General features: G+C 33.2%; 2 protein-coding genes across 5 annotated transcripts; one reads left to right on the forward strand and one right to left on the reverse strand.

Annotated features, from left to right (window-relative positions):
• Positions 1–924: 924 nt before the first annotated feature.
• LOC113854719 lies at positions 925–7,237 on the reverse strand. Of its 3 annotated transcripts, none has more exons than XM_027485897.1 (11): positions 7,038–7,237; positions 6,681–6,898; positions 6,422–6,586; positions 6,222–6,353; positions 5,988–6,126; positions 5,839–5,877; positions 5,657–5,731; positions 5,509–5,568; positions 4,805–4,869; positions 1,731–1,821; positions 925–1,265 (listed from the first exon to the last, which is right to left on the reverse strand). In XM_027485897.1, the coding sequence occupies exons 1-11, from the start codon at positions 7,113–7,115 to the stop codon at positions 1,215–1,217; spliced, it is 1,113 nt and encodes a 370-aa protein (XP_027341698.1). In that variant the 5' UTR covers positions 7,116–7,237; the 3' UTR covers positions 925–1,214. The 3 variants fall into 3 exon arrangements, with proteins under 3 accessions (XP_027341698.1, XP_027341700.1, XP_027341699.1); XM_027485899.1 differs by having other exon boundaries at positions 6,422–6,596; positions 7,038–7,177; XM_027485898.1 differs by lacking the exon at positions 5,839–5,877.
• A 1,862-nt stretch (positions 7,238–9,099) lies between these two features.
• LOC113854353 lies at positions 9,100–19,391 on the forward strand. Of its 2 annotated transcripts, XM_027485302.1 has the most exons (9): positions 9,104–9,211; positions 9,559–9,627; positions 9,737–10,974; positions 13,536–14,895; positions 16,049–16,328; positions 16,897–17,004; positions 17,087–17,365; positions 17,943–18,086; positions 18,382–19,391. In XM_027485302.1, exons 3-9 carry the CDS (start codon positions 9,765–9,767, stop codon positions 18,568–18,570), a joined length of 3,570 nt encoding a protein of 1,189 aa, XP_027341103.1. In that variant the 5' UTR covers positions 9,104–9,211; positions 9,559–9,627; positions 9,737–9,764; the 3' UTR covers positions 18,571–19,391. The 2 variants fall into 2 exon arrangements, with proteins under 2 accessions (XP_027341104.1, XP_027341103.1); XM_027485303.1 differs by lacking the exon at positions 9,559–9,627 and having other exon boundaries at positions 9,100–9,211.
• The last annotated feature ends 1,816 nt before the right edge of the window (positions 19,392–21,207 follow it).

Below are 21,207 nucleotides of genomic sequence, written 5' to 3' on the forward strand. Positions count from 1 at the left end.
TTAAAAAATCTATAAAATAAAAGAAATAAATAATAGGTTAGTGTATTCAATTTATATTATCTATCATTATATTTCTTTTCCTTTTAGAAAAAAATATAAAATTAGAGAATGTTTATTAAAAATAAAAACTATCCTATCCTTCTGGCTCTAATAAAACTCTACTCCCAAGCATATTCTTAGAGGAACAAGAAAATTCTCGAGATTTTCTTAGCTGTGACACTGCACCATAATTTTAGTAAAGTTTAACAAAACATTTTCATGACTAGGTCACAACTCATTTGATCTCAACCCTTAATTTTAAGCTAATATATCAATGGCTGATTATGAGTTGTACACTATGTATTGTCCATGGTTTGACCTTTTGACTCATCCTCATGTCATGCATTCTTGGTCCTAACTAACATTACATTACACTTCACTTAAATAAGGAGTGAAACAAGAGAGAGATAGAGATGAACAAATATAATACATATTCCTTTTAGTTTCATTTCATTCTATTCTATTTTAAACAATTAAACTTGACTATATTCTATTTTAGACGATTCAAACAATAAAACTTAATATCATTCATTTTATTCTACTCCATTCAATTATTTTCCATCAACCCAAACTAGCCTGATTATACCTAAAAGAGATTAGTCTCTTTAGGAAACATTCAAAAGAATAACATTTTCTATAATACATATTTATAACAATTTATACCGTGTGTGTTATTTTTTAGTTAAGGTTATTGTACGTTCAATAATGTTTGTTTTTTTACATAAATAATTTAGTTAAAGAAGTTACACGAACAGAAATAATCAAACTTGGATAATTTTTTTTTCAGTGGTTTAGCAGTACCAGAACAATGCAAAAAGCAGCAGAGTTCAGAAAACAAAAAAGTTTGGAATTTTGAAAGGTTCACTTTTTTATGCTTGTGCTTTCATAAACTTAAAGTTCAAATTCAAGTAGAAAAGCTATGGCATCATACACAACAAAATCTGTTAGTCCATCTACAATTATCTAACAAAAGTCAATAAATCTCAGAGGAAGGATGTAGTTGGGTAGCAAAAAACTATGTACAAAGATCAATACCTAGTTATGTACATATTTAAGAGCGGTACTTGTCTTGCTCTAAATTGTTTACCTAAACATGACAGTCCTGCAAAATCTTCAAAATGGCTCAAAATCCAACATAATCCTCAACTACTAAATCCATGAGATGAACTCCTTAACTATTCATCAGAAACATCAGAAGACAGCCTATATGTGCGGATGACCCGAATCTGAAGCAAAAACAATCTGGAAGTCAGAAAACTAACTAGTGTGCTTCACAGCAATAAAAATTCTTTGATATTATCTCAAAATCACTCATATGTCTACATGAAAATTGAAATTCAAAGTGACAACAAAATTAAAGTTTTCTCCCAAAACAATAACACAACAGAACATCCATGGATGACAGGCACTGACTCTATCAGAACATCCACAGAAAAAAACCATGTTACTCTACACATCCAACAGACAGTCAAGCTAATATCATCCTTTGCTCCAAAAGATCAATAATTATCTCATTTTTAGAGCCTTCTTTTTGTTAAAAAAAAATGAGTGTAAATCAAAGACCACAAGTGTTCAATAAATAACAAAATAATCACAACATGAAGTAAACCATATCAAGCTGGGCAGGCAGGTAAACCAAGGATCTGGTAAGGCAACAATTTTAGAATGGAAGAACAGAGCAAATATCTTGCCTGAGCCAAAGCATAAACTGTTCGCAAGATTCTAGCATAATCAGTTCCAAGCATTTGAATGACAAGATCAGCCAAAAATGTTCCCCAAAGCCTGTCCCACATGCCAAATAAAATGATCAGAAATCCTCACTAATTGTGCAGGTAGTAGAAATGTTGCTGTGGTGCATCGTATTGTAGAAGATATAGTTAACAGAGTTTACTGATGACTTAATAAAAAGCTTTCTAATGACTCACTACTTGTGGAAAATAAAAAATGGCTCCATCGTACATGGAGAAAAATAAAAATCAAAGCTTAGATGGTGCTTTAAGATGCAAGAAAAAAAATGGTAAAACTTAATCCGTAAAAAAAGCATCACATGATTTAGGACAGTTGAAGAAAGCCTGAAGGAGGAGAGTTAGAAGCTTTTTCTTTCATTCAGATTGCACAGAAACACTTAAGAAAAATAAGTAATGTGCTGGAGAAAGTTATCTCAATCCCTGCAGGAGATCATGACCACTGAGAAAAACTGCCAAATTTTCTTCAATACAACAATAATCAAGTTTTATCCTACTAAATAAGGTCAGTTATGTAAATCACACAACATATTAAACTTAATTAATAGCCAAATTTTGAAAAAATATTATTAATATATCACTTTTAATAACTTCTAAGGTTTTCTTAAATCTCTCTCTACAATTTTTTATATTAAAAACCATGTCATCCACTCTTTTCCCTATGTTTTCAGTGATTTTCTCTACACTTGATCAAATGACTTTAGACGTTTCAGTTATCTTTTTCACATAGGTGTAGCTTCAATATTCTTGAATATATGATCATTTCTTATTCTTTCCTTTCTCATATGATCACTCATTTACCTTATCATTTTCATTTTAGTAATTCTTACTTCTTTTTTCTTCTTGTTATTTTAAAGTATAACATTTACTATCATATAAGATAACTAATCGTATTATAATGCAGTAAAACTCTATTTTAGTTTAATAGGTATTTTATTCTCACAAATAATTCTCAATGTCTTTTTCTATTTTAATTATTCAGCTTGTATTTTATGTGTAACTTCTTCATTAATTTATCCATCATTTTGTAGAATCAATTCTAAGTACCTAAACTTGAAAAATTTTAATTTTAACTTCTAATACATGATTCTTATAATGTTTTTTTTTTTTTTTTTGGCTAATGTTGCAATGCATATACTCTATCTTATTTCTGTTCAAGTAAAAATCCTTAAATTATAAAATCTCTTTCCATAACTTAAGATTAGTATTAACCTATTCTTTTAATTCCTCAACTAATATTATATCATCTACAATGAACATGTTCTTAGGGATTTAGGAAAAGGACAAACAATGTTCACCAAATTAGACAAAGAAATGCCATATTTCACATTGGGAATTTTCTTCTTAACTCTTCCACGTTCAATCTTTGGTGCAGTGGTGCTACAGAAAATTACATTGCAAGTACACACAGAGTGTGAGTGAGAGAATAAATTGTTGTATGTGGAGCATTGCAAGGTCAAATATTTTTTTTCTTTGGTGGCTGGGGTGAGGTGGGAAAACTCAGTTTCCTTCATATATATGAAAGAACTAATGATGTCGAGCGGTCCTTTGTCAAATTGCAACATAAACACTACCCACAGCTAGTCATAAAAAAAAGAACTTATTAGAGTACAGAAAGTGCAAAGATGGATTCATAAGGTCGACAAAAATACATCTAATAAGTTCTTCCATCTAGAATTTGACCAAGCACTGAAGCTAAGATTTCTATCAATATGTAAATATATCTCTCTTAGGACAGAAGGGAAGGACAAACTGGTCAAGGACAGTTAGTACAGTTGGTTGGGGTCAGTTGGAGCATCTAATTAGTTAGAGGAACTAGTTAGATTCATAGTGGGGAATAAGGACCAAAGTATTCATTCAAAGAACTAGAAATTTATAAAGTTTGCAAGAAAGAGGAAAATCTTGCAGGAGATTTCTTTTCCCTATTTGCAATCATTCAATAATATTGTTCATTTCCTGTGTTTCTCTCAATTTTTTGTTTCTCTTTCCTGGGTTTGTAAAAATTGCTTGAACCTGCCAGATCTCTTAATGGGAAAGAAATAGAGGATTCAATGAAGAAAGTGACCAGAGATTGGGGACCACAGCCTTCTTCATTGGATTCCAGGATTTCTGATATCAAGAAGCGTATTTACAGAATTGAAAAGCTTAAGAAAAAGTTGTGTAAGTTGCCGAAGAAGCAGGGAATCAATCACAGGCATAAGCACAACAGTTTCTAGGGCTTGTGTCCTCACAATTGAACAAGCAGCATGAAAATGCCAAGGTGAGGGGGGTTCGGTGCTAGGCAGTTGCAAATCCCATTCTTTAGCTATGATAGTAGTTTCAGTGGAAGTGGCCCATTGGATTGGAAGCTAGAGAAACAAGAAATGAAATATGAAAAAGGTGTTTGAAAAACGAGAAACAAAAGCTGAACAAAATTAAGTGATAGAAATACAGAATGACCCAGTGGTAATGAAACACAAGCAGAAATCAGAGGTGGAGATGAAGTAATGGCTTACTATTTCATGAACTCACTTTCAGTTAAGATGATGATGGAAGAACTGCCAAAAGAGCTTGTTATAATGAAATGTAAATCACTGCAGCCATCATCATGTCTTTGGGCCAACATACGGGTTGAGATTGGTAAATATCTGTATCTTTATACAGTTTTGGCAAGAAGTATAGGTGGAAGCACCCCTCGAGGTCATGTTGGTGCCAAATTAAGGGCTTAGATGGCTAAATATCTTTACACAGTTGAGCGTAGGTACTATAACACACCAAAGCACGCACATGGATAAGTAATCCACTCCGCCAAATATTGCAGCATAGGTGTATCATAAGCTTGTTAGATAAATAAAGGGAATACGGATGTAAGGATCCATACATAGAATTAGAAAGTCTGTATGAAAGGAAAACCTGCTGAGGAGAATTCTTTTTCTTACTCTTAGTGGTTTAATAAAGAGAAGCAAAAGAAAAGGTAGTATTATGAAAATACAAAGCTTTCAGAAACTGAAATCATAAAAAAGATGAGTTGTATGACATACACAGGTCCGAGTAATGTGATCATGCTTCTAAAGCCAAGAAATCTTGATGCAGCACCAAGGAAACCCTGGAATAAGTCAAAACATCGAATGAGAAAGAAGCAATAAAAACAGTACAAACTGAAACAATAGTTAATTTTAGCTAAAAAACGATATATGTAAGAAAGAGACAAAAAATATAACTAATTCTCTGATATAACTACAAGAAATCATTAATGTTATCTTGATATTTACATTTTTTTTTTGCATACTAAAACTAAATAATCAGTAATAATATTATGCTTAAGTTGATTCAGAAATGTCTACAAGAAGTGGCTGAATTACATATCATCATATCAAATTCAATTTTAATCCAACTGTGCATGATCCCATAAAAAGAAATTAACATTGAGTGAATCACTATTCCCACATACTAGAAAGTGCGTAAAATCTTTTACTACAACATGCTTTGGTTCCTTGAATGGTGTGACAGTATTTTATTAACAGATAGTGTATAAAGTTCTACAACAACAAAGAATCAAAACTTGAACTATTGTCTATGGCATATGAAGTTGACATACAAATTATTGGCTATGCATAATACATTTAGGCGTCAAAATGCCAATCTATCTATCAATATGGAAATAAACTATTTCATAGCACTAAAATATATTCGCACAATTGAATTGCATAACAATAGAAACATATCAAATTGTACAGTCAAGCACCTGTTTTGCTGCAAGCAAGGCTGCTCTGGATTCAAGATTAATCATAGCTAACTGCCCACCCTGTAAACCATCAAGTGCAAAATGGATGTTGAAGCTATTCTGGGGAAATACTAATGCTACCCAAACTCCTACCAGTACCAATGCATACCTTCTTCAATAACTCTTTCTTAACCTGGTAGTTAGCAGCTTCTACAAGGACTTTCCCAGATAATTTCCTTGCTAACTACAAGTCAGCATCTAGTCATGAATAGGGGGAAAAGCCCAAAATAGTTTCTTTTGGAAAAACATATAAGATAGAGAATAAATAAAGCATAGATATCATCCTCTTACCAATTGATATATCTTTGCCAACGTAAATACACCACCTCCCTTTAAACAACAAGGGAAAAAAATTGGAAAGAACACATCACCTAAAGTTCAAGATCATATTAAAAATAGTCACACATGAAGTGAAACATTTAAGTAACGAGTAAAACAACCTTCAAAATAATTGATCGAAAGTCTTCCATCCCAGATTTTGATTGCACTTTCCATTGACTGAGTCCATGTTGTAGACTGCCCTGACCTTCAGATGCACTGCTTACATCCAATAAGCCAGGGTAGTGTCCTAATTCTTCACTAAAAGATTATTCAAGCTTCAGATGATGACTAGAAATATACAAAAGAATTCATTTTCATTTTCTTCTTAATATAAAAAAGGTTGCATTACTTACGGTGAGTCGTAGTGCAGGAGGTTGAGGAAAATTTCTAGTTCAAGGTCGTGAGTTGACAATCGCGTTGAGCAAGGAATATTCAATTTTTTCCTTAGCTGAAGTAAGACATTTCTATAAGATGGTCTCCAACCCCTGCAAATGAAAATTACATATATGAGGACGACAATGAAGGTAAGAAATAATGAAGAAGAAAAAAGAACCTTAAAGTAGAGCGGGCATCAGCGGCAAGGAAGAAGAATCGGGACTCTAGAGCCGCTATAAATCGTTGGCGTAGTTGAAGATCAACTCCAATCATTGAACGGTCGAGGTCATCAAGGGTACTTGTGTTTTTGAATGGGATGGATTTGAGCAAAGGACTCAAGTAGCTGATAGATACTATATATTAGAAAACAATTAATTGAGTTTGAAAAATGAAAAAGGGGAATGAATACAAGTAGTAGTAGTCAAAGTCAAACTGACCTGGGGCCAAAAAGGATTGTTTCAATCTCATACAACTCCGAATCGGTAGCAAGTTCAAGCACTGATCGTAGCTCGGGATCAGATTCACTGGAACTATTTGCATTTGCATTGGAATTTGCATTTGCAGCTTCGATACAAAACCTTTTCTGATTAAAGAGCCTCCTATTATAGTTTCTACTCCGATTCGGATTGCGAATGCACGTAGACGGAAATAATTCCTTTAAAGAACAACAATAACTAATGAATTCCTTCGAATCTCGGTAATGAATTAATTAACACCTCAGTTAGTTACTTCTAATCTCAATGCATTATCAATTGAATTAGAATGAAAGAGAGAGAGAGATTAAGGAAGCTTACGGTCACTGGAAGTGGGTGAGTGCAACAGTTACACACTGTCCCCAAAGACATGGCCACTGCAGCTGCAGTTGCAGTCATCTTCACCAATTTCTTTCATACACCAACGCTTCTACTTGACTACTTCTAGGGTTCAATTCCTCACCATTGGACAACGCTACTCGTTCTATAGCTATTGCTCATCAACCACACATACAATACAATACGACATATTATAAAATAAAAATATAAATGCTTTCTTCTGCTTAGCGTTTTTTGTTTTCCAACCATATTTTGCTGGGAATTTTTTTTTTATTATGCCTTTATATTTCTAATTTAACGTATCTTTATTTCTCAATTAAACTATACTACTTTTAAATACTTAAGAAATTGTTTTGAAAATTAATATAAGCAGTGTTTATTATTATTTTCAAATATTTTATTTTAGTTTGAGATTTTTAAAATTCAGAAATTATATTGGATGTTGGTATGTTCCGATGGAGCCAATTTTTATCATCCAAAATTTCAAAATATTTAACTTCCCCGTCAAATTTTTTTATAAACTAACTTTGTTAAATAATTTTAAATAAATTTTTCTAAAAAATTATCAATTAAGATATGAAATTTAACAAATAATTGCAAATTATTTTTCCTTTTTTAAAATATAATTTTATTTTTTAAAAGTTTTTATTGAATTTATAAATTATTAACTTGACAAATTATATCATGTCAAATATGAAATATCGTAAATAAATTTATAAGAAGTTATTTTAGTTTAATTTATGATATTTGAGTCTGAATATTATGCTAAGTATCCAAAGAAAATATTTTATTATTTAAAATGGTTATACTTTCTTAAACAAATAAATTAACTTTTAAAAAACAAAAGTAAATTATACTTAAAAAAAATATTAATTAAATAATTAATAAATAAAACTCACAATATATATTTTAAACTAGTGTGTTATTTTATTGGGATTGCATATCAAGTAAATTACAATGATATGGGTGAAAAGTCATCTAACCAATACACGTTGAAGAGCATATAGAATTGGAAAAGATTGAAGAAAGAAACATTTTCAAACTAAGTTGTGAATCTTAAGAACTACGCAGATATTTGAAGAATGTCTAAAATATTATCTTATGTAACACTTACCCAAAAATTGAATTGTCACTTTTAAAATCAAACACAGGTCAAATTTAAAGATAATACGTCTTGGAGAATGAGTTAGTAAACAAAACAAAATAAAATAAAGTTTTGTTTTTTAAAATTAGAATTGCATTTGCTAAAAAACGAGAAAACACGTTGTTATAATGCAAATAAATTATATTTTTAAAAAGTAACTGTTTAGACAGCCCTAAATTATAAATGTCATGGACTGTAATAAAATAGTAGAAAAGCAAAAATATGTTTATGAATAGAAAACGAAGCATACTGATAAAAGTTATATATAACTTTTCTTAATCAGTCTTTATCATCTAATTTATAACATTTGGGATAAACTTCATAATTTTGTTTATAAAATTAATATAAAATTCTTTCTATTTTAGATAAAAAAATTATTGATTTCATCGCCTTATTTTAAAAGAAATTATCATTGATTTTTGAAAAATTAAGATGTCATCGTAATATTCCTTTATTATTTTTCATCACGTGTAAAGATATTTTTAATAATCTTTGTATATTTAATAATATTTTTATGACACAAATAGACAATACTTTAGTTTTAAAATATTAAAAATTTAATACTTGAACAGCTGGACTTAACAGACAAAAGAATAGAAAAGATATAAATGACAATGATAAGAAATAAGAATCATGACAACGGTAGGAGGAGAAGAGATTAGAAATAGAAACGCTAGTTTGAGATGATAACGGAAAGATTTAAGATGGTGTTAGTTAAAATAAGGGCCAATCAGTGCCTGCAATAAAAAATATGAAATTTACAAAATTTATAATAAAAATATTTATATTTTGAATTTCTTAATGAAAACCCTTCCGACAGTGATTAGCATTTACCTTAAAATAAGAAAGAAGAGAATAAATTGACTAAGGAAGCTTTGGTCCACCCGTGCAAACTGCAGAGCATAGCAGCGGAACGAAGCCCTTCAGCAGCAACCCAACAAGAAGGGAAGCAACCCAACCAAACCCCACTCCTAAACTACCAAACCAACCCCTTCTTCTTTCGCTCTCACAGGTCCTCTTCTTCTCTTTTTTCTCTGTTAATATTATTATTATTATTATTGTTGTTGTTGTTGTTATTTTAATTTCTTCGTACCCATTCTCTTCCTTTCAAACTCGGAACCTTCCAGATCTTGATTTTGGTTTTCCCCTTCACATTGAGGTTTAAGTGCTGCCACCCCAATTCCCCTTCGTTTCTTCTTGATCGCTCTTTCACTTTCGCGATTTCCTGCTACCCCTCGCCTTCTATTACTGGATTTTGGAACCTAGGTTTCGTCATTTTGGAGGGGCAAAAAGGATATTTTGTTTTTGCTTGATTAGCAACTAGCATTTGAACTTGTACATATTTTTTGGTTTAATCAGGTACTGCTACCTAATGCCACTTACTTACAAGGATAGAAAATGATACTACTTGCTTTTGCTTGATACGAGGTAAGCTAGGTTTTGGTTACTTTCAAAATATAAGCTTTTGAATGGTAGCTGTTGTTTTTGGGTTTTCTTATGTGAAGTTGGTTATTGTTTCTTTCTGGTTTGAGTTTAGGTTGGTAGGAGCTTGGCTTGCCTTGACGATGGCGGAATCAAACTCAGTTGATGTGATTTTGGACTTTCTCAAGAGGAATCGATTCACTAGAGCTGAGGCTGCTCTGCGCAGTGAGATTAATAATCGTCCTGACTTGAATGGCTTTCTACAGAAGCTTACATTGGAAGAAAAAGCCTTACGAGATGCGCCTCAAAATAGTAAGGGAAAGCCCGTGCTTGAGGTTCAAGGGGTAGAATCTCATGATGGTGTTGAAGTTTCTAAAGAACTGATTGTGAAAGAAATAGAGTGTGGGACTGGTCGAAACGCCACTGAAAGCAAATGGAAAGCTACTGTTCCTTCTGCGGTGGAAAGGAATAAGTCGAAGGAAGTGGTTGGGGCAAGTGAAAAGAACTTCACTTTCTCTAAGAGTTCGGAGGATGGTCCCCTTGATTTATATTCATGGAAGTTTAACCCCAGTAATGGTCCCTTGGAGCCTTACCAAAATGATGGTGGTAGTAGGGCTAATAATACTTTGAAGACCTCTGTATCTCAACAATCAAAATATCAAACTAATGAAGGTGTTGATGCAATTGCAGCCAGTACCAATTCAAAGTTTGGGGAGGAGAATGCCATGCTTGCTAATAACAAATCCTTGTGGCCTGAAAGTAGTAGTAAAGCCCTTGTGGATCCTAAGTATGACCTCGTGCAAAGCAAAGAACCCAGGGAACTTGATTGGCAGCTTAAATTCAATGATTCATCTCTTAAAGTGAACTTTACAGATAATCCCTGGTCAAGAACAGATGAGAATGCAAATTCGTCTTCAGACTCGTGCAAAGACTGTTCTGTCAAGACTGTCTTCCCCTTCTCAAAAGGAGGGGATAAGTCTACAAGCTTTGGTGATGCAACTTATTCTGACAAAAAAGAGGAGAAAAGAAGGGTAGAAGTTACTGATATTAGGACATCTATAAAAGAACAGGTGGATGAGATGGGGAGAGCTATATACTCAGGCAAGTCACAAGGTAGTTCTGAACAGAAAATGATTGGCAGCTTAAGTTTTCCTATTCCACCTGAAAATCAGAAGGAAGAGTTCCCTAGGCTTCCTCCAGTTAAACTCAAGTCAGATGATAAGCCCTTGATCGTTAACTGGGAGGAGAAGTTTGAGCGAGATGGACCAACTTCAAAACTTGCTGGTGCTGATAACACTTTGCTTATTGGTTCATATCTAGATGTACCTATTGGACAAGAAATCAATCCATCAGGTTAGCTTATACTTAACTTACGGTGTTGAGCTTTTTCATATGACGACAAATGTTTTCTGCATGTCCATTAGCAGTTTCCTTTTCGAGCTAATAGCAGCTACATTTTTTGGTTGGTCATGTCAACTATGAGCACAGCTGTGCTTATCTGGGCATGTAGGATTCATCATAAATGTGCTTGACTCCAAATTCCAAAAAAATGGCTCATTTAAATTTTTCTGCGCCAAAAAAGACCCTTTAGTTTCTTTACCTGTTTTTGCAGTAAATTAGGGAAAATAGGTAAAAAGATTGATCAACTAATTAGCTCAAATAACTTACCTAATATTCTATAAATAACCTAATAAAATTGTCACACTGAAAATGATAAGATACAAAATGATAATATACAAGAGAATATTGGAGTAGTACCTTTAGTGGATAAAATGACTGAAAATCGTCTAAGGTGGTTTAGTCATGTGTAGAGAAGGCCTTTGGAAGTGCTAGTAAGGAGAATGGATTACATGACTCTTAGTCTGGTAAAGAGAGATCGAGGGATACTCAAAAAAACCTTAAATGTAATTATTGAAAAGAGACATTTTGATTAATCAGATTTTTTAAAATTTGGTTTTTGACCGAACTCAATGGCGTCGTGTGATTCATGTAGCTGACTTCATCTAATGAGATAAGGCTTTGTTGTTGTTGTAACCTAACAAAATTGACTGTTTATCGGTCATGATGATGATTATATTGTGTGATTAATGGAATCTTTTCCTTGATCTTCATGGATAAATTGAGAGTTTCAGAAGTCAAGTGTTTAATCTGTGCTCTTAAAGAGTATTAGATATTTTAGCTACTCAAATGTCAGCTGTTTGATAAGTTAATTAAGCTTTGAAGGGTCCAATCTTGTAACTTTGGGTCCAAGTAATTATTGGTTGTCTAAGTCAGTCAAAAGTCATCAATTAAAGCCACTTAAGAGGCTAGTTAATGATTCTCTATGTAATTTCTACAGAATAGTATTTTGTGAAGTACATTCAGAAAATATATTTGTCTTTTTGTTCTTTTTAATCTGGAATTAGAATTAAGATCATTCTAGATTTCTATCCAAGGAAATGTGTAGCTCTTCCCATATGTACCCTTTTTATCCTATATGCCTTCCCACCCTATTTACAGAACAATTGAAAAACAAAATATAATGGGTAGAATGAGTAAGTAATGGTGTGAAACCTCTGTTTTGGAATAATGAAAATAAAGCATTTGAATAATCAAGTAGTTCTCCTACAGATCCTTTTCATTTAACAATTTATGTTTATTTGACTTTTCAATTTCTTTGATATGAAATGGTGAAAGAAAAGTAAAAAAAAAAATAAAAATAACAAATTGCTGAATTTTGTTTGATTGCAGTGATTTATCCTGGTATCGAAAGATTCAAAGTCATCTATGATTCTTCATCTGACATGTATCACTGGCTCGCCAAATTGTATTGAAACGTGCTATTTGAATCGTAAATGCATGATTCTAATAACTCGGAGTCTTACAAATGAGTTCCCAACGAGTACTAATTAAGGAGCAATTAACAGCTTCTATTAATCTTTCTTAATTACTTAAAAAAGAATGTAATAAATATATTTTGAGTTCTAATGCATTAGACTTTTTTACTTTCCGTTTAATACTTTCTACTGTTTTGTTAACCAAATGCCATGATGACACTTGTTTTCTCAAGTAAATTTGTGGGCTGCATGACTCCATACTTGGGATCTAGTTTTAACTCTTGCTGCATCACTATGGACTTGGGATATTTTGTTTTCAACGGTTGACAATTTGAGTTATTAATGAATTCTGAATTGCCAGTTGTACCAAAATTGCTAGTAAGAGATCGGAATTCAATGTTTAGTTTTGGAATTTTCTATTTCGGATTTGGGAGGGATATCTAATCTTTGTAATGGTTGTACTTTCTGCTTTTTTTCTGTTGAAAAAAATATCCATAGAAATAGATTGAATATTTTTTATAAATTTCTTATAATAAGGGTTGCCAAATTTTTGAAAGTTACGTACTCATGTTTAATTTTTTATGATATGCTGATTGTGAAGAAAGGTAATATATTGATTTGATAATAAAGAAACAAATGTTTCTACTGGACTTGATGCAGGATTTCACTTTTTTTTTGTTTCTATGCATATCATTTATTTTCTTAAAGATTCTCAATAGCAATGCTAGAAATAAGCTAGGATTGGTTCTTGGTTCTCTTCCGCTGTTAATTTTCCATGAAGAGAAGAAAAGTTATATGGAATGAATTGTGCATAATTTGAAAAAGCAATGTTAGTCCCTCCTCTGCCAAAGGGGGGGAAAATCTGGGGAAATGGTACAACTGTGGCATGGATTGAATACTCCATCTCGAATGTAGAATTGATCCTCAATCTGGTCAACTTTGTGGGTATTGACTAACTGCAATTTATTGACGATTTACTTATCAGTAACTGATCTTATTGTGGTGGTACATTTATTGTGTGCATACTTTATTATTTGGTTGACATGGTGGTTCAGATGTGCTAAAGGCTGTCTTTGATTTTTTTAATATGTGCTTCAGGTATGAGGAGGCCTGCTGGGGGCAGTTGGTTATCTGTAAGTCAAGGGATTGCGGAGGATACTTCTGATCTTGTATCGGGTTTTGCAACAGTTGGTGATGGGTTGAGTGAATCTGTTGACTATCCAAATGAATACTGGGACTCTGATGAATATGATGATGATGATGATGTTGGGTACATGAGACAACCTATTGAGGATGAAGCCTGGTTTTTGGCACATGAAATTGATTACCCCAGTGACAATGAAAAGGGGACTGGGCTTCGAAGTGTTCCAGATCCTCAGGAAAGAGGTCCAGCCAAAGATGAGGATGATGATCAATCTTTTGCTGAGGAGGATTCTTACTTCTCTGGAGAGCGATATCTTCAGGCAAATAATGTGGAACCGGTCACTGCTACCGATGATCCTATTGGTCTAACAGTTACCGAGTATGGAAGGACTAATGATAATGATTTAATGGCTCAATATGATGGACAATTGATGGATGAAGAAGAATTGAATCTGATGTGTGCAGAGCCTGTCTGGCGAGGCTTTGTCCCTCAGACAAATGAACTCATCATGCTAGGCCATGGGAGGGTTTTGAATGATAATGTAAGATCACGACTAGACGATACCTGTATGGATGATGATCAACATGGTTCAGTTAGGTCAATTGGGGTGGGGATCAACAGTGATGCTGCAGATATTGGCAGTGAAGTGCGTGAAAGTTTGGTTGGTGGTAGTAGTGAAGGAGATTTAGAATATTTCCGTGATCGTGATGTTGGGCTTGGGCTTGGTGGTTCCAGACACTCTCATCATGATTTTGATAAGAAGTCTACCAACAAATCAAACAAAAACATGAACAATGAAAAGAGTGAGTCAAATAAATACGTCATAGGATGTGATAACGATGCTCAGTTGCACGTGAAAACTCATGGTGATGGAAACTTCTCATTTCCCCTAACATTGAAGGATGGCCAGATGATTCAGGCTGCCTCCAATAATCCCCTGTGGTCAAATAACTGCAATGTTGATGAAACTGATGACTGTCTTAATGCATTTGTGGGAACTGATGACATGCTTGCTTCGTGGAGGCGGAAGAGCAGTGATTCATCACCTATCAAAAGTTCTAGGGATGAAAATCATGCTAACTTGGTAAGATCCACAAACTCTTCTCCGACAACAGTCTCAAACTATGGATATTCTGAAAGAGAACATGTGAAGCTTGAAGAGGATGTAAAGGCTGGAATTGTCAGGGAAGATGATCTTGGAGCATCGCTAGAGGATGAAGAGGCAGTTGCTGTACAAGAACAAGTAAGGCAGATCAAGGCACAGGAGGAGGAATTTGAAACCTTCAATCTAAAGATTGTGCACAGGAAAAACAGGCATGTGTAATGTGTGTGTTTGTGCTGATCTGAGAGCTGTAATCACTAATCATGGTATTTAACTATGAAGCATGGACACTGAACATGACATAGACACCTCAACACAACTAATGTTCTAAATCAAAATACAGGACATGGACATTTTACTTTTTCACAAATTTACAAATTACTTGGAATTAGTATTTTAGAAAAAAATTTTAACTGTTGAAACAGTGACATGCACTTTGTGCATCCTCCCAATTCTGTTTTGAGTTTTTATACGGGGAACAATATCATTTTGTTTCATTTTCTCTCTTCTCTTTACTTACAAATTCATAGTATGGTCACCATGAATCTATGGTTGCGTATCATAATCATCATTTTTCTTAATTGTAGACACTTGATTTAAAAATTCATATTAATCTATACATTTCATGAAAATTTTGGTCCTGGAAACATGGATAAAACTAGGATGGTGGCACATCTATTTGCCTTTTGATTTGTATAACTTCCACCACTTTCCTAAAGCTGTATTCAGAACTTAGTGAGTATATTTATGGTCCATGATTAATAGAATGCATTATTTATCATCAGCAATGTTAAGTAACACATGTCCTCATTTTGTTGTCAGGATATTTGTGCTGTTAATGTTTCCATGTCTACAGCAGTTCTGGTTTAGTCTTTTTTAAATTTAAATTGATAATTTTATGCTCGGTCATGTGATTGAGAGCGTGGTAGTTAACACTGGGTGTCAACTCTTAAGGTTGTATGATCTTACAATCTTTGCCATTGTTTGTGATCCAGATCTCAACTGTTACTCTTTTTTTTGTAGAATTGATGGGATTGTTGAGTAAAATAATAGGATTGTGTGATCCCACTGTGTTTCTTGTTTACCCAATTTTTTCACTTAAACCCAAAAACCCGTGGGCAACTTGTTTGCTGACACATTACCATAGAAACCTTAAAAATGACTTTTTTTGGCTTTTCTACGAAATAAATGTGCTGATGATTCCAGAACTTTTAAGCTTTTCATGTTTCCCTTATGTAAATGAATCTTAATGAGCTTGTGATGATTTCTTGTTATGTTGTAAAGTAAGTATGTTTTCTTAATTGCTCTATGTTCTCCCTTTCTTTAGCCTTGATAGTCTTTCTTAAACTATGTTTTGCTGCTCAGAACTGGCTTTGAGGAGGACAAGAATTTCCACGTTGTTTTAAATTCTGTAATAGCTGGAAGGTATCATGTCACAGAATATTTGGGATCTGCTGCATTTAGCAAGGCTATACAAGCTCATGACCTGCATACAGGCATGGATGTTTGTGTTAAAATTATAAAGAACAACAAGGACTTTTTTGACCAAAGCCTTGATGAGATCAAGCTTCTCAAGTATGTCAATAAGCATGATCCTGCAGACAAGTATCACATTCTTCGATTATATGATTATTTCTATTATCGAGTAAGTGGATTTCTCGATGATCCTGTTATTACTATTACAGTTTGCTTTCAAATCAATCATCATTTTAGGCATAGATATACTTTTTCCTTATTTCTTGTACTATTTATTTCTCCCTTTTTTATTATTACTTTGTCATCCATTATTTGGACTTTTATTTATACTGTTGTCACTTCATATATTTGGGTTATGTTGAATACTACTGTTGTTTATAATTGTTTCTTATAAGCAATTTGCAAATTATTCCTGAATTTGGTATAAACATTCAAAGCTGGTTTCAATTTTTGTCAAATATTCTTAGATATATATATATATATATATATATATATATATATATATATATATATATATTTTTATGAATTGCCTATCTGTTAATAGTTGGGCACTCATATTGGTCAACTGACTGTACCGCTCTTCCTTCTTTTAATATGTGAACCTACCTATCTATCTACCTAATTACCTATTTATTAATAATTGGACGCAATTTAAGAATGGCCTATTTATTATTAGTTGAACTCCATATTGGTCAGCTGACTTTACCACTCTACATTCTTTTCCCATTGTTTGGCAGGAACATTTGTTAATAGTATGTGAACTACTTAAAGCCAACTTGTACGAGTTTCATAAATTTAATAGAGAATCAGGGGGTGAAGTGTACTTTACAATGCCGAGATTGCAGGTTTGTGGTGTGCTATTTACTTCATGATGTTTAATTTTCATCTTATCTATTCTCGGTGTAAACTCTTCTGAATTTGGCACAGTCCATTACCATTCAATGTTTGGAAGCACTTCAGTTTTTGCATAGCCTTGGACTAATACACTGCGACTTGAAGCCAGAGAATATTTTGGTTAAAAGCTATAGTAGATGTGAGGTGAAGGTCATTGATCTTGGAAGTAGTTGTTTCGAGACAGATCACCTTTGCTCTTATGTTCAGTCAAGGTCCTATCGTGCTCCTGAGGTTATTTTGGGTCTTCCATATGACAAGAAGATTGATATCTGGTCTCTTGGCTGCATCTTGGCAGAACTTTGTACTGGCAATGTAAGGACAATTAATGATTAATGTATTTCAAAATGGCATAAGGTTCGATAAATAGTTCAGTTTTATTACCAGAAATTTATCTCTTGAGCCATTAAATTTCTCATGTCTATTAACATAAATGCACTACTATAGAAAATTTTTGTATTTGTTTCTACTTCTAAAGGTTTATTTTGGTGGAAGTTACGATCACTGCTTAAATCCATTTTACGCGAGGTTACTTGTTTCTCCTTGATGATGTTATCTTCTCGATAATGAAGTTCATGATTAAATAAACTTGGATTATTGTGGCTATGAAGTGACCTCAAACTCACTGAGGGCTGCATAGCTTTGTGTTATGATTGTTTTATTTGAGCAATTACTGATTATTCCTGTATTTCATTCCGTTTTAAAAGTGGGTTATTCTGTTGTGATTCAGAATACATTGACTTTCTTTGTAGTTGTGGGATTGTTATTATCAGTTTTTGGTTGAATGCAGTTGCAGAATTTATGTATTTTGAAGAGTTCTTTCTTTACTTTGTTAAATACATGCTTAATTTTCTATTTCTTCCTCAGTGATGCTAAACTAAGGATGTTGTAGGTTCTTTTCCAAAATGATTCACCTGCAACATTACTTGCTCGGGTGATTGGGATCATTGGTGCAATTGATCAAAGTATGCTTGCAAAAGGACGGGACACATATAAGTACTTTACCAAAAATCACATGCTTTATGAACGGAATCAGGTAAGAATTTTGTTTCTAACTTAACTTTTGTTCCTAATGGACTGGTCAATTGGCCATCCATTTGGAACGTTAATTTGCTTGTCCTGAGGGGCGAGGGCCATTGTGTAGCAAAGTTAAATTTCTTGGTATCTGCCCTGGACTGGAAGATTTAAAAAAACATGACTTTTCAGTTATTACTCCAACACATTAGCTACTCGGTGTTTTAGTTTCTTGTCATGTTATATTGAAATTGCTGTAGCCTTCACATTTTTTTACACCATAACTGTCAGTAAATTTACTGTTTATAAATCTGCAGGAAACCAACAGGTTAGAATACTTAATTCCAAAAAAGACATCATTGAGGCATAGATTGCCAATGGGAGATCAGGGCTTCATTGACTTTGTTGCTCATTTGCTCGAGGTCAACCCTAAGAAGCGGCCGTCTGCATCTGAGGCTCTGAAGCACCCTTGGTTATCATACCCTTATGAACCCATATCATCTTGAAATATTTGGAGGGTTCTTTATGGTGGATAATGTCACCTACCCTAAGTTGGGTTAGGTTCATCGTTCAGAGAGAAAGCCCCACTGATCGATCCTCACCGCTTTTCATTATCTATTTTAAAGATGAAATGGAAAGAGTTGTGCCCTTTCATATTCCTGCGTAATGCAGTGAAAGGTGTTTTTGGTTTAGTGGGAAATGTCTCTCTCCTTCCCCTCACCAACTGTATTCCAGTGATAAACCATATGATCAAAGGATGTAATTTTGCACGAAGGTGTAATGTTAGGTTTTGCCGTGTTCTGCTGGAAAGGGAAATCGTAAAGTCTTGTTGTACATGGTGTGTGATAATTCTTTTAGGGTATTTAGTAATATTTTTGTGAAGTAGATACTCAATCCAATTTTTGCATGATGTGACACCACAGTTTGGGAGACACCAATCCAAGATTAAAGCAAAGCTGCTGACAATGTGAATCATTTAGCACGTGCTTGTGTGGAACTTGAAACTCAAATTGCCTGTAGTTTCCGCTGGGAGCTATCAATTTGTATCTTGATAGTGTCAAGGAAGGAACATTGTTTGGTTTTACTTTTACTAACGATTTTAGGAATTTGATAGCTAATGGGTAATATTAGGGATATGAACTGTGGACGACAACATTAGGCATTGACATATAGTTATTGTTTTCATCGGGCAAAAATTTCATGTTCCGGCTGAAACTCGTAATTTTTTGCAACTAGTGTTGTTCTTTATTGACGTTATGGTTTGTTAATACCCCTTAATTTTTTTGTTGGCTTCAATCATTAACAAGTAGTTGTACATACAATGTTTTATAGTTATCGTGGTGTAATATCAAAACTTCTGCATCAATCTTTATTGCATCAAATGTTTTATATTTGATTCAGAAATAGGCAACTACACAATAGCTTTTCATGGTATTTGTCAAAGAAAATCAATGCAATAACGCACAACAAAGTAAATAACGTCACTTATAAGTAATGAAAGTTGATATAAATTTCATTAATTAAGTATGAACAGATAAGTTTTTTTTTTTTTTTGTTTTGTTAATGTATTCTTCAAGATTTAGAGATTCGTATGGCTATGATTAGGTCAAGATTTTTAGAAAAAATTATTTAGATAAAAATGTTGAAATTCAAGCTATCTAAAAAGTCTTCTATTATTATTGAAGTGATTTATAAGATCTATTAATAAAGTTTTAAAAATTATATGATTGCAGTTAGGGTTACTTAAATGATGATGATGTCATTGTAAGATTCACATAAAAATTAATAAAAATAAAACTTATGTAACTTAAAAAGTAAATGAATTTCACTTTTCGAGATGCTCTTATAACAATGGGGATGGCTTGCATGCTTTGACTTTCTCTCGTGAGAGAGATGCAGGGACTGCTACCGTCCAGGCACTAACTAGGGAACCAAATCCTGTGCACCAACATTTTCTTTACTGAATTTATTCATAGAAAAAAATAATAATACCTGCATTATTATTTTTAGCCAGAACAAAATGCATATTTTAGGTGAATTATTAAACTATCAATTTCCTTATCAACGTCTTACTGAAGATTGATCAAAATGACCGCCAAGAATTAATCAACCATCTCCTAAGCTCTTCTTCCAGTATGGCTCTACGTGTAGCATATATAAAACTTCAATGGTTGATATTTATGCTTATATTCTGATAGGGTTAGATGGCAAGTGTATGCTGATTATTAAGCATTAGCTTTTTGACTAATGGGGGGTTTACTGGTAGCGCTAAAGACAAAGGTGAATGCAGTTAAGTTCATTAAATATTTTATAAATGAATAGTAGTTTTTGCCAACCCCAAAAGTTGGGTTTTGTCTCATACGAGCTTGAAGGAACCAATCTTTGCTTAGAAAATTAGGGAAATGAAGAGAACTGGGAGTTATGCAATCAGATTGCTTTAAATTATACGACTTTTTAATGTTGAATAGCATATGTATATCCTTACATTCATAGAGTTATACATATCATATGTGCGGATTGTACATGCAAGAAATTATTTAGTAAACTATATGTTTGTGGCTAGAATTAAAAAACCAAATGATTATATAGGCTCTCTGTTATGGGAAGCTAGCCACAGTAAGATGTGAAAAATGAGTGATCACAATTATAAGTAAAGACTGGATCAGTAAACAAGGTTTTCAAAACATGAGTTAACTCTGATACAATATGTTGGGAATATTTCTCTGTTGTGCTCATTTTTGAAGCATTAGTTTTACCATAACGCTAGTGAAAATACTTAATCAAGGATGCAGAAAAAATCGAGACCAATATAATGTAATCATAAAAATGGGTTTGATTCCTCTCAAAGGATATTATATAATAATAAAAAACTATTAAAAAATATAGCAAAACTGATATATTATTTCATCTTTTGCCTCTTATACCTAGCTGGAAATTGGAACCAATTCATTCAATGTAAAAGTGATGATTAACCAGGTGATCGACGACTGTAGAAACACTTGTTTTCTAATTCTGTAGCCAACAAAAGCTTTTTTACCACCAAAATATGGTGGGATTAAAGTGAAACGATTGAGATTTAAATCCGTTAAATTTAAGCATTTATAAATAGAAATTTTTATAAAAAATATATATTTATTACATTA

Source organism: Abrus precatorius, unplaced genomic scaffold (genome assembly GCF_003935025.1).
Source record: "Abrus precatorius isolate BTA unplaced genomic scaffold, Abrus_2018 Scaffold11, whole genome shotgun sequence".
Taxonomy (NCBI): Eukaryota; Viridiplantae; Streptophyta; class Magnoliopsida; order Fabales; family Fabaceae; genus Abrus; species Abrus precatorius.

Coding starts and splice junctions, on each gene's coding strand:
- LOC113854353 (XM_027485303.1), top strand. CDS start 9,765: ATGGCGGAATCAAACTCAGTTGATGTGATTTTGGACTTTCTCAAGAGG. Junction 10,975..13,535: donor ACAAGAAATCAATCCATCAG/GTTAGCTTATAC, acceptor TATGTGCTTCAG/GTATGAGGAGGCCTGCTGGG. Junction 14,896..16,048: donor ATTGTGCACAGGAAAAACAG/GCATGTGTAATG, acceptor TTTGCTGCTCAG/AACTGGCTTTGAGGAGGACA.
- LOC113854719 (XM_027485897.1), bottom strand. CDS start 7,115: ATGACTGCAACTGCAGCTGCAGTGGCCATGTCTTTGGGGACAGTGTGT. Junction 6,587..6,680: donor ACAATCCTTTTTGGCCCCAG/GTCAGTTTGACT, acceptor AGTATCTATCAG/CTACTTGAGTCCTTTGCTCA. Junction 5,878..5,987: donor TTCGATCAATTATTTTGAAG/GTTGTTTTACTC, acceptor TGTTGTTTAAAG/GGAGGTGGTGTATTTACGTT.